The 16,477-nt window shown below is 44.0% G+C and overlaps 1 protein-coding gene across 7 annotated transcripts in view; it reads right to left on the bottom strand.

The window, feature by feature from the left end:
* Positions 1 to 16,477, bottom strand: part of Chi (LIM domain-binding protein 2 Chi) — a 133,993-nt gene that overhangs the window by 58,743 nt on the left and 58,773 nt on the right. For 3 of the 7 annotated variants that reach the window (XM_072015492.2, XM_072015488.2, XM_072015489.2), the window contains exon 1: positions 8,618 to 11,122. The exons of 3 other annotated variants lie outside the window; for them this stretch is intronic. In XM_072015492.2, coding sequence (XP_071871593.1) covers positions 8,618 to 9,510 — 893 coding nt within the window. In that variant the 5' untranslated portion in view covers positions 9,511 to 11,122. Of the gene's footprint in view, positions 1 to 8,617; positions 11,124 to 16,477 lie in introns of those variants that run through there. One more of the 7 variants, XM_072015491.2, reaches the window with a different exon arrangement.

Here is a 16,477-nt window from a genome sequence, read left to right as displayed (position 1 = left end):
TGTAACACTGAAAGTATATATCTGCCGCGTTACAGGGGGTCCAGTTGTATATATTTTACAAATTTGCGGTAATTTGGATATGTCCGAATACTTATGAACGGTAGTGTAGAGGAGTATGGAGAAAGGTGAGGCGAGGGGTTCGCAGAGAGCCGAAGAAGAGGAAGGAGAGTCAGCTTGAGGTAAGATGCCGTGGCCTGTCGAGGGGGTGAAGAGAGGAGTGTGGAAGGAAAGGAGGCAACAAAGTTGGAGGCGGTGGGGGAGGCAGAGGAGGCAAAGAAGCGGAGGAAGGGAATAGAAGGAAGAAGAGGAGAGGAAGGAGAGAGAGAGAGGTTCCGAAGAGGCGGCCTTGAGAACGCGGAGAGAGCAGAGCGCGAGTCTAAGAAGAAGATGATGATGAAGAAGAAGAAGAAGAAGAAGAAGACAACGACGACGACGACGACGACGACGGCGACGACGACGACGACGACGGCGACGACGACGACGACGAAGAAGAAGAAGAAGAAGAGAAGGAAGGAGCAAGGGAGAGAGGAGAGACCAGCCGAGCCAACTCCAACGCCAACGAACTGCTTCACTGGCAAATCACTCGCGGTTCTCATTCCAACGTTCGATTCTTCATCCGTGAATTAATGAACCGAGGAAACGTAGGAGCGGCGTTCTCTAGAGGCGCGGCGGCACTGGTCGACATCTCAGTCTCCGAAGTCGTTTCGGTCTTACGATGGACATTGAAACGATTCGGTACAACAGATTTATCGATCACGGTTAGAAAGATCGATCGTTAGAACGTAAAATTTGGAAATCCATCTCGATAGATTGGTAAACCTAGATAGTGATTTGACTTGTGCATGGCGCAGCACGCGCCCGAGATGCGAGATTATGCAACTACCATGACGTAAGAATCGCGACGCAAAAGTGAAGATCCAGAGACGACATGCGTACATTTTTCTTTGGTACTGCGGATTCTGATAAGAATTAAACAATCGAAAACATATCATTGGAGACTTATACTATGAGTCGTTAAGATTTAATGGTTGATAACAGGGAAAAAGAAGAGATTAAATTTAGACTTAAGGCGGACGATCGTATTTGAAATACGACCTTGGTACGTGGATCGAACGAAACTCGCCGAGATTTCCGGAATAATCTGGCAACAATTGGTGGCGCAAAGAAACGGAGATCGAAGTTTGGACCCCGACAAAAGCTAGTATTCTTATGGTTACACTTAAAAGGCTCGCAAGATCGCTGGAAGAAATCTTAGAAGCGTTACGATTCTAAAGGTACTTCTTTCGAACGCAACCGATTACGTTAAAAACTTCGAAGGAAACGCGTATCGGCATTCACCGAGCAATCGTCGCATAACTGAGATCAGCAAAACACCGTTTTATGTAACAAATAGGAAATATTTCAGAGAACATATTTCCTCCAATTACGCGACTCTTAATGCACCATTATTTCCAGTAATAATTCGACTAATGAATGCCGAAACTGATAATCCATACTGTACAACAATCATGCGATTCATCAAGCCTAAAAATTACTCCGAAAGGACAAGATATCAAAAGCTTGACAAAAAGCAATGTATCCATTGTGTAAACGAGTGCTTTGTATATAACCGAGCCACTAGATTCGATATAAAGATACACAAGGCCGTTCTACTGATATTCAACTATTCTCTGGTAAAATTCCTCGAAAGAACTGGTGAAAAGACAGCGTGTAGATCGAATTGGGAACCACTGGCTCGTGAGTGTGCGCCGCGCAGGTAGATCGGTTGAACCCACGGCTCTCTACGGAATACACAGACACTTGGCAAGATTCGCGAGGTCACGTGCTGCATTTGGACAGGCAGCGCTAATTTCATTATTTATAGCTGAAGCTTTCGATTTGCCGATCGGCCATTATTCCCCGCATCGGTAGTTCGTTTCGTTCGAATGGAACAAGACACATCTCTCGTAGCCTCTAGAAGAGGTTAGAGAAACGAATTCGAAACGCATCGGCTGAAATAGACGGCCGCGATAAAAATAAAATGCCCGAATCCACAAGGAAGCAACAGCTCGCGTTAAAATAATCATAAACTTTCGATTCCACTGGCTAGACTGTGGCCAACCACGGGAATATCGGGAATTTTCCGAGACAAGACAAGCTTCGGGCGTGAAGCCTTACCGATTTCAATAAAATTTTTCCTACGATGATAATTCTACACCGGCTCATGAAAATATTCCAACGCTTGAGGATAGCTTTTACGAATGTATTATTTATACGAAACATTAAAATTGTCGTATATTTTCATCGACGAATAAAACGTTTCGATGTCCTGATACATTGTATCATAAGATTTTTCCAAATTTCAAGCGTAAGTTTCTCGATATTGGCTGGCTATCTGAGACTATAGTTCAAATTACATTTGTCGTACATATACAATTATCACCATAGTAAATTTCATTGAATTCAGCAAGAACCATATCTGACGCGTTCCTTCTAAGATTTAGTCTTTGGCTGTAACAAGAATTTGAGAAAGATCGAAGTCGTATAAATCGAAAACAGTAGCAAAACGTACACAAGTTGGAAAGGGATTCTAGATTAGTCACGGTACAGGTGATATTTCATACGAGAATCGGGCAAGTTTCTTCTTATCGTAGTTTTCAAGAGCAGCAGGTGCTCCAGAGCTAAACATCGGTATTACATTTCTCTCTAGTTTTTAGAGTTAAAGTCTAGGAACACTGGTCGTGTTCCCGGAGTGGTTTTGAATTATTACGGCCGATGATCGATCGTTTGAAATTTCCGTTGAATACACGAAGTCGAATCGTTCGAGATATCGAATAGCAAAGCGAATAGACTACTCGTCATTTATCAGACCGCAAAGATCCTTATCGACCAAGCCAGCTGTTAACACCTGGAACACGCCGCAGTGTCTGCAACTTTTCGAGTGGATACACAACACGGTGAATCCATTTTCAATTAAGAACGACGTCTCGTCGGATCGGTAATCCGGTAACCGACACTTATACCGAAGGAACGAACCGGAGGAACAGAGAGAATCGGGCCAATTATCTTCGAATCTCCGCTAGTTTCGCGTCGAAGCGCGATAACAGTGACCGTTTATCGAGCTATGAAATTGTTATCGCGAAGATCCGCGCGAACGATAATCGATTCCAGCCTGTCATCCAGCTATTTACCTCGATACTCCTAACTAAACTTTCGAATCGTCTTTTGTATACCGGACGAGAGAACATTGTTCTTTCATCGGCCGTGTTTTACAGCCAAGAAATCGATCGAAACAGGAATGATACACCGTCGGACTAAATAGTTTTCCGATACTTTCGACACGAAAAAAATTCGATTTGTTTCTTCTCAATAACGTGATAGAATTTCCTCGTTATATAGGAACCATTTAATTAAGAAACACGAAAACGTGAGTGATCAGTAGGACTGTAACGATTAAAAATATAAAAATAACAAACTAAAATATAAAGTTCTTCGTTTAGTAGACAGAAGTTTTTATCCAACTTCGTATTCTTTACGTAACTTGCTAAACATACGAATTTCTATAAATATCCACAGTTTATCGATAACAATTAATTTCCAAGGAAAAGTGAAAAGTGTTTTCAAAAACATAAATCCTCATAGAAAACCACGATCTACCAATAACAATTAACATCTCTAAGATGCAATATCTGGAAGTATTACTAAAAAGAACCATAATTAAGTTGACTTAATAATAACAACGGACCAAACCACATTGTCGTCCATTGAATCTGTCTGTGTTTTCAAAAGCATATATCCTAATAGAAGACTATGATCTATCGATAATGACTAACATCTCTAAGATGCAATACCTGAAAGTATTACTAAAATACCATAACTAAGTTGACTTAATAATAGCGACGGACATTTGCCAAATTGCACCTGCCCGATGGGACACCTGTATCGACATTCCTAGGTAAGCCATGACTCAGGAAAGGCCTTTCTCGTGCTCATTGTCACCTTGTCAGGATCTTACGGTCCCAGTTCGCCTTGTTCCGTGGATCTCTATTCTCTTTACTATGTTCTAGTACTATACGCGACGTCTGGAAGCTGAACCGGAGAGAAAGCTTCGGACACGTATACCTGAACCGGGATTAGGTTTATCTTGCTTCCTGGGCCGGCTCCTCGGCTTTGAAAGTAATTGGAAGGGACGGAAGACGCTACCGCGTGAATGATTGAGTGCGGCGGGGTTAATCGAGTGCGTGGAAAAGCTTGATGCATTTGATAGCCGACCTGCCACGTCCGCAGAGGAGCGAACGCCGGGAATTAGATTGGATCTGAGCCTTCGCGGTCTGATAAACTTTGCACGTTTTGGGGCAGCTGATCTGATTTAATAACTCTTTAGGGATTATACGAACGCGCTTGTACCTCTCCTTGTTGCAAATAGAAACCACTACTCACATAATTCCCTTCTTACTTTACAGGAGTTTAACAGTGCCAGGGAAATAAAATGACCACGAATCGAGAATCGAATTTCTTCCGTTTATAGCATCTAATACCAAAAGTATATGCTTATATAGGAATATATTTACTGATGTACAATGGTGCTTTAGTAATAATTAGTTTCGATAGAACTGATTTTTTAAATTTTACCGCGTTCAACCTTCTCTACAAAACCATCTGAAAATATCTCTTCCTATTATTTTAGTAATAAGATGTCAAATGTTCCAAGGATCATAGTTGATTAATGAGAAAACTAACTAAACTGTCTCGTTTATTACAACGCAAAGACTAGATCCTGCCGATTGTTCAGATTTCCAGGGTGTTCCATCTGCACGCACGTGCATTCCACTTTTCAGGCTTGCCTTGAACCTGCTTGGTTGCACGAACAGTTTCACGTGAAACTGGAACCGACCGACGATACGGCTTGATACGCTACCTGCACACGGCTTCATGCACTCGGCCTGGTATCTCCTCGCGTGCCTCGCCAGTGAAACGAGCCTTTCCTCTTTCCACGGCTCTTCCCCTTCGTCATCCACCGATTCGTACCGGCGATTTACTAGAACCGCGATGCTGCCGCTCGCGAACCACCAAAACCTCGATAGTTGCTTCGTTTCCTTCGCAAAGCTATTTCCCAGTGTTACTTGAACGTTTGACTGATGGAAATAACGCGAAAACCGCTTGTACCCATCATTCTAACTGTGGATTATTAGGATCTATTAAAGTATTGGGATATAATTGAAAGTTAATGGATATAGAATAACTTGGTGTTGTAATAAATTTTTCGACAATTCTCAGGTTAGAAAATAATGAATTTCCTGAATGGATTATCAGGATAATCCAACATTAATGGAAATATGATATATAGATCTTGTAGTAAATTTTCTCAATATTTTTAAACTAGAAAATAATAGAATGGAAATAATCACGCGAACTTCCTTGTAGATATAATAATAGAATGAAATATATATATTTGTATTTTGAGTAATAAAACAAGAGGTGGTAGTAAAGAAAACGCGTATATAGAAATTTGCAAAACTACCAGAGGCTCGCAACCAACCAAGGTGCCGATACAGTTTGTCGCGAGGCGATCAAGGTCCTTCTTATCCTACCGAGAGGCCGCGATAAGATAAGTCCACCGACGACGTTCGACTTCCGATTGCGCTCGAAACTTCGTTCATCGTCTCCTTCTCGTTTATTCCTCTTTCTTTCTTCATTTTCTCTCGTACAATTTAATCAAAATAAAATAAAACTCTTATAATTTTCCTGTTAATTCTTTAACGATATCGTAATGTAATAACGAGCCAATTATAATAATAAGTCGCATATCGCTAATTTTAAAGTCGTGAAAGTTTGATTGAAATCAGAAATCAATCTCGATTTACTTGATTATCCCATTAGCGTACTACTTTCATCGTACTAGACATTCCTGTATACCTATATATACCTAAATACGTGGTACCTACGCATTACTGAAATATTAATTTGAATGGTTCGTAATTGTCATAATTTCATTGTTCTCAAAGCGCAAAAGTTTAGGAAGAATGACGATTAACGAAACAGTGAAATTAATAAGACGCGGCTACAATATCTCCGAGCAGAGACAACTGGTAGAGGACTGTACATATGTTACTGAGTTAATATCCAAAGATAAGAATATTATATTTCAGTAAAACGTAGAAGAAAACGAAGAATATGAATGGTTCTACAACAACTTTATGCTTGCACCAATTTTTCTAGTATACTGAAAACAAAATCGTGAAAATACAACACAAGTGCATCTGAGCTATTAAAAGAAACAAGTCATATAATTGAAATAGAAATACATCGGTTCTCCCCACTACATGTTTATATAATAAGAGTTTACATTTAGATAAAGTCAATGAGTAAGCGTTCGTTTAATCTGAAACTAAGTAAAATTTCGTTTCAATAAATCGAGCTTAGATATAAATGTATCTCTGCTGGAAGATCTTCGAGAAATCGCGACTCTAAGGGGGACGAAAATGGTCGCGGTTGTTGAACGAAGTAGTTCGACGATTCGTGCGAATGTAGCAGCGTGGAACGCTTATGATAATGAGCCCTGGCGATTACCAGACGGGGCCAGCGAACAGGGAGATGATGTCGAGCCGATAGAGACGTCCAGACCGGATACAAGGAAGGTCGAAGGAGAAGAACCGGATAATCGTCACCGTCGTAGTAGCTACGCTTCGGATATCGGTTCTGGACGGCCCTCTACTATGCTCTGGCCTTCTCCAGACGAGGAAGGAAGTCGCGTTTTGCGCGTACACCTGCGCAAAGGGGCGCCTCCCACCTGCGGGCCACCTGAACTTGCGGATAGAACCGTGTCCCAGACACTTCCAGGGCACCTGACTCGCGAACATGCTCGCTGTGTCCACGATAATTGCCTCATGCACCATCGATCCCTGGCTACTTCCAAATACATCGCTATACCGATTATTCCGATGAAAATTCGCATGATTGTAATGAACGAAATGGTTGTAGTACGTTCGGATAGAATTTCGGAACGATACGAGTATTGTTTAGCTACGATACTTTTCAGAAATCCTAGATTTGTTCTTCTATCGAGTTCTTACATCTCTTAAATATTAAATTAACAAAAATAACGAACGATAGATGCCTGATACTTTTCGATTCATCGATTATTACTATGATAAAAGTTTGCACGGTTATTGCCAAGTACGTTTGACTGGAATTTTCAAAGGATTCCAGTGTGTTGAAGTATATTTTTTGATCGACTCTACGCAAATATCCAAAAGTTTGCGCCAAACGCAGTGAATGTATTAAAGAGAAGACGAAACTCAAAGCTGAGCAGGTGAGATAGCAATGGAGAAGAACGATTGTGAATGGAGATCGAGTAAATAAGTATTTTGGTTAGCTCCACAAGCCTATTTACTAGCGGCTACATTTCGAGGCACGTTCGACCGTGCAACGGTCACCCACCAGGAAGATCCTGGCCGAGCTATGATAACGGATTCTCCGAGTATACTGTTACTACGCCCGAGAGAGTGTACTAGTGAGAGACTGCCAAACGATTGGCGCGGAACGAAGTATCGGGCTGTAAAGGAACAGTCTGAATATAGTATCCAACTATAAAATTCTTACAATTAAATATTTCGTATTAAGCCTTATCCAGCAAAGGCTGGATCATTGTTGTAACAAGTGTCAGATAATTTATTCTGCAGTGATGAAGCAAAGAGTCGAATGAAAAAACCTTTTATCTCTGTGCGTGATAACTAAACCGCAAATTCTCATGCAACTTCGTATCTTTATCGACATAAATGAAGAATTAGAAACTTTGTTTCATTCATTAAATATTATAACGAGCATTCTAGTTTACACACCTTCTAAACCTTTTGTATGTCTTTAAATTTCCTACAAATGCATAAAATAATTTGACAGAATAATAACACACCAATGCAACCTAAAATCCAACGAACGTAAAACATCCGCATCAGTCAGAATCGAATCAGGCTTCGAAAAAAAGATACGACGAAAAATGCAACTTTCTTTTGCCTTTTATTTGTGCACTTTTATAATCGAGAAAAGAAACGCGTGGAAAGATACCTCGTGTTTTTCGAATGTGCGGATCACAGCTACGGGACACGCTTACGTTTTGCTCGGAACTTTCTTTGGCCACGCGATACACCATTTTCAGGAATTTCACGTGACCATTTCTTGAAAGAAAGCACCAATACACTACGGAAACGCGTTCGTCGAACGGGCGAGCGTTGTTTCGCGTGACGAAAAATTGTTACAGTCGACGTGGCGACAGATTATTTATTTCTGTCGCGGGCACGGTTCTCTAATCGCGGCAAGATTGATCTTCCGCCGTCGTGTTTCCCAATGGAGCCAAAGGTGAGCAGGCTGTCGTGGCCGTGTCCGATGGAAATTCATCACCAGTCACGGCCTTCGCCTTACCTCGCCTCACACTACATAAAATAGTTAGAAAAATATGTATCAAGGACGACTTACAACGAGCACCTTAAGACAGAATAAATGCTGTTCTCTTTTCTCTCTATATATATAATACGTGTCAAGATATCAATTCTTATTTAATTAGAATTTTGCGTCAAAAGGTCATCCCCCTCGATTTCCCTCGATTCCCCAACCCAAATAAACGATCAGCCAAAGAATTTACCTAAAGTAATGCGATCCAAAAGGCGAACAGTAGAAAGGGTCGTTGTGCATGTGAGGCTGTCCGGGTACTCCAGGTCCTTGCGGGTGAGCGTGTGGACCCATGGGACCGGTAGGTCCAGGGCCGCACATTCCAGGGCCACCTTGAGGCTGCATACTGGCTCCGATCATGCTAGCAGCGGGACCCATGGGATGTGGGCCAGGATGGTGCGGCGAACCGACCATGTGAGGGCCGGGATGGTGAGCATGAGGTGAGGGTCCGCCGCCACCCATATGTGGGTGAGGCGCGTGAGGCGACCCGCTCATCATTCCGTGAGGTGGCATCGGGTGAGGACTCGGGGAAGCTCCATTAAGATGGGGTCCACCGGTGACACCAGCGTGCGGCGTCGGTGGACCCCCATGAGTCGGCGTGGTGGCCGGCTGTGGAGGCGGTAAACTAGGCGGTCCGGTCGGTCCGGTGGCCGCTAGCGGCGGCAGCGGGCCATTCGCCATGTTGTTCAACTGGGTTAGCGAGGCCGCCGCCGACGCCATCGCCTGCAAGGGATTCGTGGCGCCGCTCGTAGTGCTGACGCCTCCTAGGCCGGTGCCGGCGATACTCTGACCGGCGTTGTTGTTCCCGACTATGTTGTTATTATTATTGCCGGTGTTCTGAAGGCCGGCGTTACCGTTGCTGGACCCGTTGCTGGCAGCACCAACAGTGTTGCTGGTGTTGTTGCTCACACCGCCGCCAAGCGATTGCAAGGAGGGCGGCAGCGGTGGCGAGCCGGCGGGGGGCGCTGCCGGGCCCCCGAGGCACCGGCCCGACGGACCGGAGGCGGTTACGCTGCTGGGCGCTACCGGCACGCCGGCGTGCAGTGGTATTCCACCTGGGGGGCGCTGTGCCACCCTCACCGGCATCACTCCCCCCTCCACGACGCCCTTCACCCTCTCCTCGAACTCCCGTCGGCCTGATGACTGGGGTACGAGCGCGGGAATCTCTCGATGCTCGATCAGAAATCTATTTAGCTTGCACAATGCCAAATCTCTTATTAATCGAATTTCGTTTCTGGCTCAGTTTAGAGGCACTATTTTCCTGTTTGTGTGCAGATTCTATTGCGTTTACACAATGTCCCTCCAACAGGCTATTAACTCCAACTGAAGCTGAAACTCCAACTCGCTGTTATTTGTTTTTCACTTGTACGTTTAAGGACACTGTTTCTAGAATATATTTTGACTGTAGGATTCGTAACGTTTGGTTCGACCTCTAAGAAGCATCCCAGTTAGAACACCATCAATCACGGATAATAATCACTGCGAGGAATCACAACACTTCGCGGTATGTTTCGAAAAAGTAGAACTCGGTGCACGCGGCTAGGACGGAAGGGACGACACCTCGTGTATCAAGTTTCAAGTTTCTTGATACCTTGGGTTCACGCGGGACAACGAATTAACGCCCCGTGACATCCAGTTCATCACCGCTCAATGCCAGCGTCCTCTCTCCTTTCACCGGCGGGATGTTCGATTATCTATTAGTACGATTTGACTTCGAGTTGAGGAACAATGCGCGTACCACCTGTTCGCGTCTGTCGCACAAAGTATCCAACAACTTCACAACTTCGAATCCTGTGAGCGAATATCTTCAATGGCGGCTGAACGAAACACCAAAAACGATCAACAATGCACTTGATACGAAACGGGAAAAATCACGGGTAATACACTCTATACTCCATCTATCGACAAAAATCACACACTTGACTATACAGCTTGTTTTTACGACGCGGTGTGCAAAATATGGTCGTACGATCGCCGTTTCGCTCGACCAACTATGTACGATCAACGACTATACGCTAGTGCAACGGTTAGTGGCGACAACCAGCGAGGTAACTGCGGGGGCACGTGGCCGTCACGTCGTCGGCGTCGCGGTGCGCACCTACGTCGCGGACCAGCACACCTCGTCTCCCGCCCATCCTGCCGGCCTTCTTCTCCTCCTTCTGCAAACACTCTCCGCCGACTCCCGCGGGAACTTTTAGCATCCCGAACTCAGTCGCCGCTAGGCGACCCAAACACCAAGCCCGCGCGACCACGCTGCTTCCCAACTGGATGGCCGTGTTTCGGCATAGTCCGTCACGCTCTCGAGTCTACTCGTTTTATGTTCCTTTTACACTAGGAAAGCTCCCACTCTTCTATCGCGTCGATTCCGAAAACGAATCAAACTTTCGCCCAACAGACTCTATCCGATAGCGTACAGACTGCAATCCTCTCTCAGTTACTTCTCAATGCAAAAAACCAGAGAGAGATAAATAATACGAGAAAGACGAACACAGTTCGAGTGAACTATGTACATATCGCGAGACGATCACTGAACACTCGAGTCACCGCGCGCGCGATCCACACCAAAGAAACAGACAGAAGAGACGAAAGGAGAGGGAGAACACGGACGCGGGACAACGCGCGTTGCGTGTCACAAAGCAACAACCGACACTGTCCACGAATACTAGTGTACTCCACGAGAGCAATCGCATTACTGCGGAGTGGCAGGGTCTGTGGCGTTGCTGTCGCATTCGAGCTTTCGAGGACAGAACGGCACGCTGGAGGGGGAGAGCCACGCGAGGATACGAGGTGGGGGAAGCTGAACCGAAGCCACGGCGAAAGGAACGTCGGAAGGGAGCAGTCTCACGCACGGATGGAATGGTGGGGAGCCACGTGAGCGCCCGATGCCCGGTGTCCACGCAACCGACGTGGGACTTGCCTTACCTTGCGTTACCGCGCCATACCATGCCTTCCTTACCGAGCCGTGCCACCCTTGCCAGAGAACACTCTGATTTTTCGTTCCTCGCGTATTCACCTTACGGACGTACCATTGCCCGTCGTTAACTCATTAAACGTACAATGCGACGTCGGAACACGTATCGAGAAGGAAGGGACCCATCGGTAACGACACGAGCTTTTTAAATATTTTCCAACGATCTATCGTGTAGTCTAAATATTTTTTAAGCATTCAAATATCTGAAGCGGCATGAGGTAAAGATGAATATTATATAAAAATTATTCGAGGAATTTGAATAAATTTTCTGTGAGTAGTCGTAGAATGAAAATGATGTAGAAGTATGGTATTCGAATTTGTTTGCTAAGTGGTTGGTTAGGTGGTAGTAGGAGGTCGTCTCTTTATCGAAGTTTACTAGAAAGCAGTTTCACTTTCGTGTGATCCGAAGGAACCTAAGGGTCCTAGAGGAACCGATGTAGGATTCATTTCACTAAGATCACAGAAGCCCAGAAATCCGATTCATCGGGTTCGGGGTCAAGTTGAACGCATTTGTACGGCGTGATGAGGAAGAATGGTCTACCACTTTGACGCGCGGCACGTGCGAAAACGATCATCGCCCTGCACGAATACAACTTCCAGTCCTTTCTTGTTTTTCAAATCCTGTGACAAATTTTCTTATAGAAACGCTTCTTTTACGAAAAAAGAAACCGATATTTTTCTTTAGGAAAGTTCACAAAAACTCAATTATTAGAATTTTATTACTGAAGAAAAGCTTCCTCCCATTATTTTGGTGGAAATTTGTTGTTTCAGTTGCAGATACAAGTGAAATTGGCCAAGTAACGCCAGTGGAAGTCAAACGGAAGGAGAAAACAGATGTCATTAGGTTCCGTAGAAAATTACTATATTACCTGGAAAAATCAAACTGGATTCTCAATAATGTGAAAACTTTATTACTTTCTGTTAAACAATGGAGTATACCTGGAATTTCCAACGTTTTGTAAACGGTTCGCCTCGAGCCCTTGCCACTCGGACAATAATACCTCTTGTCTCAAGCTCTACCTGCGTGGCAAGTACCGAGTTACCTGAGTCTCTATCCTATTCCTTAGGTCGCGGTTAGGGCTTTCTTATCAGTTTAGTGCCATTTCGGACCTATTCTGTTCTCGAAGTATTCGGTTTAGGCCTCGTACTCGAATAAAGTAAGTAACAACATGTTACGATCCTAAATGCCTTAACATGCCCAGAGTGAAAATAGAATGCATTGGTTTCACGTTTATAATTTTAAACACATTTTAAACGAGGACCTAAAGACGTGTTTTTTCTTCTTTTAATTAATTAGGAAATTTTCCATTTCTTTTTTTTTCTCGTTGTGTCCACCCAATTAAAATTTTCATTATTTACAAATTTGACGATACCTATCTATATATTGTATTGGACCGAATAATATAACAAATTCGTTAATATCGTTGCAGAGAATATTTAAAAAGATTATTCAAAGTTACATGAATTTAATTAAATGATGAATGAATTATTTAAAGATACATGAATTTTTTTATTAAACGTATGTATATATATAAAGAAAAAGAAATAAATTATTCCTTGATTGATAAACAGATTTTATACGAAGGTAGTAACATTTAATGTACACTGTTAAGCAAACGTTGATCTTTTAAATGTAGCAGCTAAGTTTTAAATAATCCAGGGAACGTATTATGTATCTGAATAGCAACTAGAGTCGCAAGTGTTACTAAACTGGAAAAACCACAGAGTTCATCCTTTGAAGAACAGTTTTTCTAGTGTTCGACTACATTCTTGACGGTGTTCCAATGAAATTTCCTATCGTGGGTGGTTTCTGGTTTACGCACCGTGCCACGACCTTCTGCTATTGAATATCCGTACAGAAAAGGAGAAAGAGAGTCCAGTTCTTGGATACGCTACCAGGAATTCTTGGGGACCATTAATCTGCTCTCTGCGACACCCAAGGCCCCGTTTCCCTTCCCCTTTTTCCAGCCCCCTTTTCGACCAGGTAGACGTGGCCAGGTCGGTCCAATCCATTGTCCAAGACGTTAGAGAAACGTGTCAGGTTGTTGCACCGATGGAAAATCTCTGTCACAGCCGGAAGCTATTACGATTAGCCTCTTTACGTAGGGCTAATTATAGCAGGGGTTGATTGCCATGTGGAGAAGTAGTCATGACCGAAATAATAAATTCTCCCTTTCGATTGCAAGAACCACGTTTTTCTCATTTCAAATATCCCAACAGCTGCTGTTTTTACGAAACATAAGAGGTCTGTTTGGATCATAAAATGATTAAGAAACGAGTACTTAGGACGCAGGATAATTTAAATTTATTGCGAGTACATAAACCCCTAAGTTGTCCCTACAATAAATGTTTTTAAATTTCTAAATTTCAGCTTCGTTAAAATATACCAAAGTAAATCAATCGAACTCACAAGCTGCACAATAAACTCAGACTGATAGAAATGTTTAAGATTCGAGAAAAAGAAGAGAATCGCGGATCTAGTCACACAGTGGCCTAGAAAAATTACTGATTCGACTGGAATATGAGTGAAACTTCGGAACGTGAGCTTTCATACGGCAGGTACAGAGGTGGCAGGGTCCTCGGCGTGGAATCCTCAGGTGACTCGTCGAAAGTTGGACGTCGAAGCCGGAGGGTCTCGAAGGCAAGGAGGCAGCGAAAGCAGGCGAGCAGACCGACGGGCGTCGCGCAAGAAGGAACAATTAGAGGCCAAATAAAGACGAAGAAGCGAGTCACAGTCGAGCGGGTTCGCAACGAGCGTGTGTGTGATTTCGGTCACGCCGCGCGCCTGTACGTTGACCCCTGGAGAAAGAGAGGAGAGAGAACGGAAAAAACGAAGAAACACAGGGGCAGACAGCTGAAAAAGGGAGAGAAAAAGATCGACCGAACACAGCGGAGGGGAAGAAGAGAGGTGAATGGGGGAGGGGGAGCGAACGAGGAGAGCATTTGCTCACCGTTCGTTCGTTCGTTCGTTCTTTCTTCCTCTGCGCGAGAGAGGGTTCCTCGACTTGCCTTCTCGGTTCGAACTCGCTGCTCGTTGCCACCACGAACAGAGAGGGAAGGAGAGAGAAAGAGAGAGAAAGAAAAAGACCTGAACGAACCGAGGGGGACAGGGGCACGACCAGCGTGCAACCAACAGAGACGTCGTCACGAAGGAACGATAGGAAGACAGAGGTAGCCGGAGGAACGTTCAGGAGGCTGAGAACTCACTCCAAGAGACTGATCAACCGACGTACACACAGGTTCACCGCGAGTTAATCGTGCCCACCGTTCGATCATGCGAGCTGGAGACCGCCAAAAACTGCCCCCTGACTCTATCTTCTCGTAGCCGACAAAATTTTTGACGTTTAGGGTGCTGATCTAGAGTCTAGAGAAGCTGAAGCTAAAGTTGAAGTTGTGGATCAGGAAAGAGGGTGAGCTTTGTGGTGGTACTACTAGACGTACTTCTTCCTGAGGAGGAGTTACGGAAGAGTTGTCGCGAATGCAGAAACCGAGATGCAGATTTAGACTTTGGTTACCGTGAATGCATACATACATAAATTCTTCTGACGACTGCAATTTATAAGAATCTATATACATATTTGATTGATTTCGCGTATTCCATGTAGAGCGAAGTATTTGCGATGTTTGAACTAATCGGGGAATAAGAAAATAGCTAGTTTCGCTGGATTGATAATAATCATGGGCCGAGTTGTTGAACGTATCGAAAGTAGCAAAAGGGAAGGAGCAGAAGTGGCTTCTTTAAAGTAGAGTATCCTGTCGCGGCCGATAAGTAATCTTGTACCGGAACACTGGAGGCGTGGATACGAGCCCTTTAAGAGCGGTTCATGTGTATTCGACATGCGTATTACGCGTGCTCCCCGGGATTTGTCACGCGTCGACTAAAGCCGCTTTCACAATACGACGGCGCAAGATTCCAGTTCACGAAAACCAGTCCTTGGCTTGCTGCTCGTATTTACTAAACGGTAGGATGAGTTCAGAGCCTAAACGAAATAAAGTCCGGTGACAATTCTCTGTTAAATGGACCAAAATACCATTCTCGTTATAATCGTTAAAATGGTGTTAATCTTTAACACAGTTTCGTCGACTTTGTCAAGACACGACTTTCAAGGTTTTCTCGTTTCAATTACCCACGACAAATTTGTCTTTTACTCGAACCCTTGAAGAGAGGCTCGAAACGACCCCAAAAACCCAATTAATCTGCAAAGGAAAGGGAACAACTAGGTGAGTAATGAAGCCAGTCACCTGTAGATCCGTAAACGCCTTAGTAGCCCAACATCATTGAGCAAACAAGCATCGCACCCTTGTACGAAGGCTCCTGAAGTACTCTAAGCTCGATATACTTAGCGGTTACCCAATCAACCTCAATCTAACCCGTAGCTATCTACTAACTCCTTCGTGACATCGGTGAACGGATCTCATTGAATTTGACCCAACTTCGGATTCTCCTCGAATACGGATCTCGTTACAGATTCGAAATTACTTCTTTGCGTACGTTCACCCTCCTATCCCTCTATCATCTATGTCTTATAGCTTTTCTACCATAGTAGAACTCTATTTGTAGCCATGAAGTTTTTAGTTAATGCCCGACAACATCGACTTCTGTTCACCGACTTTGATAAGCTGAACGTGAATTCTTATTATACGAAAAATCGATAGTGACTCCGTTTATCTGAACTTGCAGAAAGACAAATAGTTCGTCTCGAATAATTTGACTTTCAAAAGAGATTGTGGAGATTTCAAAAGAGAACACGATAAAACAGAGTAAAGAGTGTTAGTTTCATTCTCTGGACCAAAAAGGTAACCGCAGAGGAATAAGAAGGAAGAAGAAAGAGTACAATGTAGAAAGTTGTTTACGGGCAAATATCGAGGGGAAAACGGTTCGTCGCCGAGGATTAAGGGGCAATCTTTAGGGGTCATCTAATTATGCGGTAAAACAGCGTTAATTCGCGGTTAATTTCTTAACGAGATAACTTGCTGGCAAGGCAAAGGGTGGCGCGCGGTCGCGTTGGAGCCTCTAATGGCTCCGCGTGGCTACGTCCGGCTAAATAAAAAACGACTAAAGCGAGAAAGGGAGAGAGAGAG

The sequence above is a fragment of the Bombus fervidus genome, chromosome 13 (assembly GCF_041682495.2).
Source record: "Bombus fervidus isolate BK054 chromosome 13, iyBomFerv1, whole genome shotgun sequence".
NCBI lineage: Eukaryota > Metazoa > Arthropoda > Insecta > Hymenoptera > Apidae > Bombus > Bombus fervidus.
The sequence above is the reverse complement of the archived record's forward strand: the minus strand, read 5'-3'. Positions and strand labels throughout refer to the sequence as shown.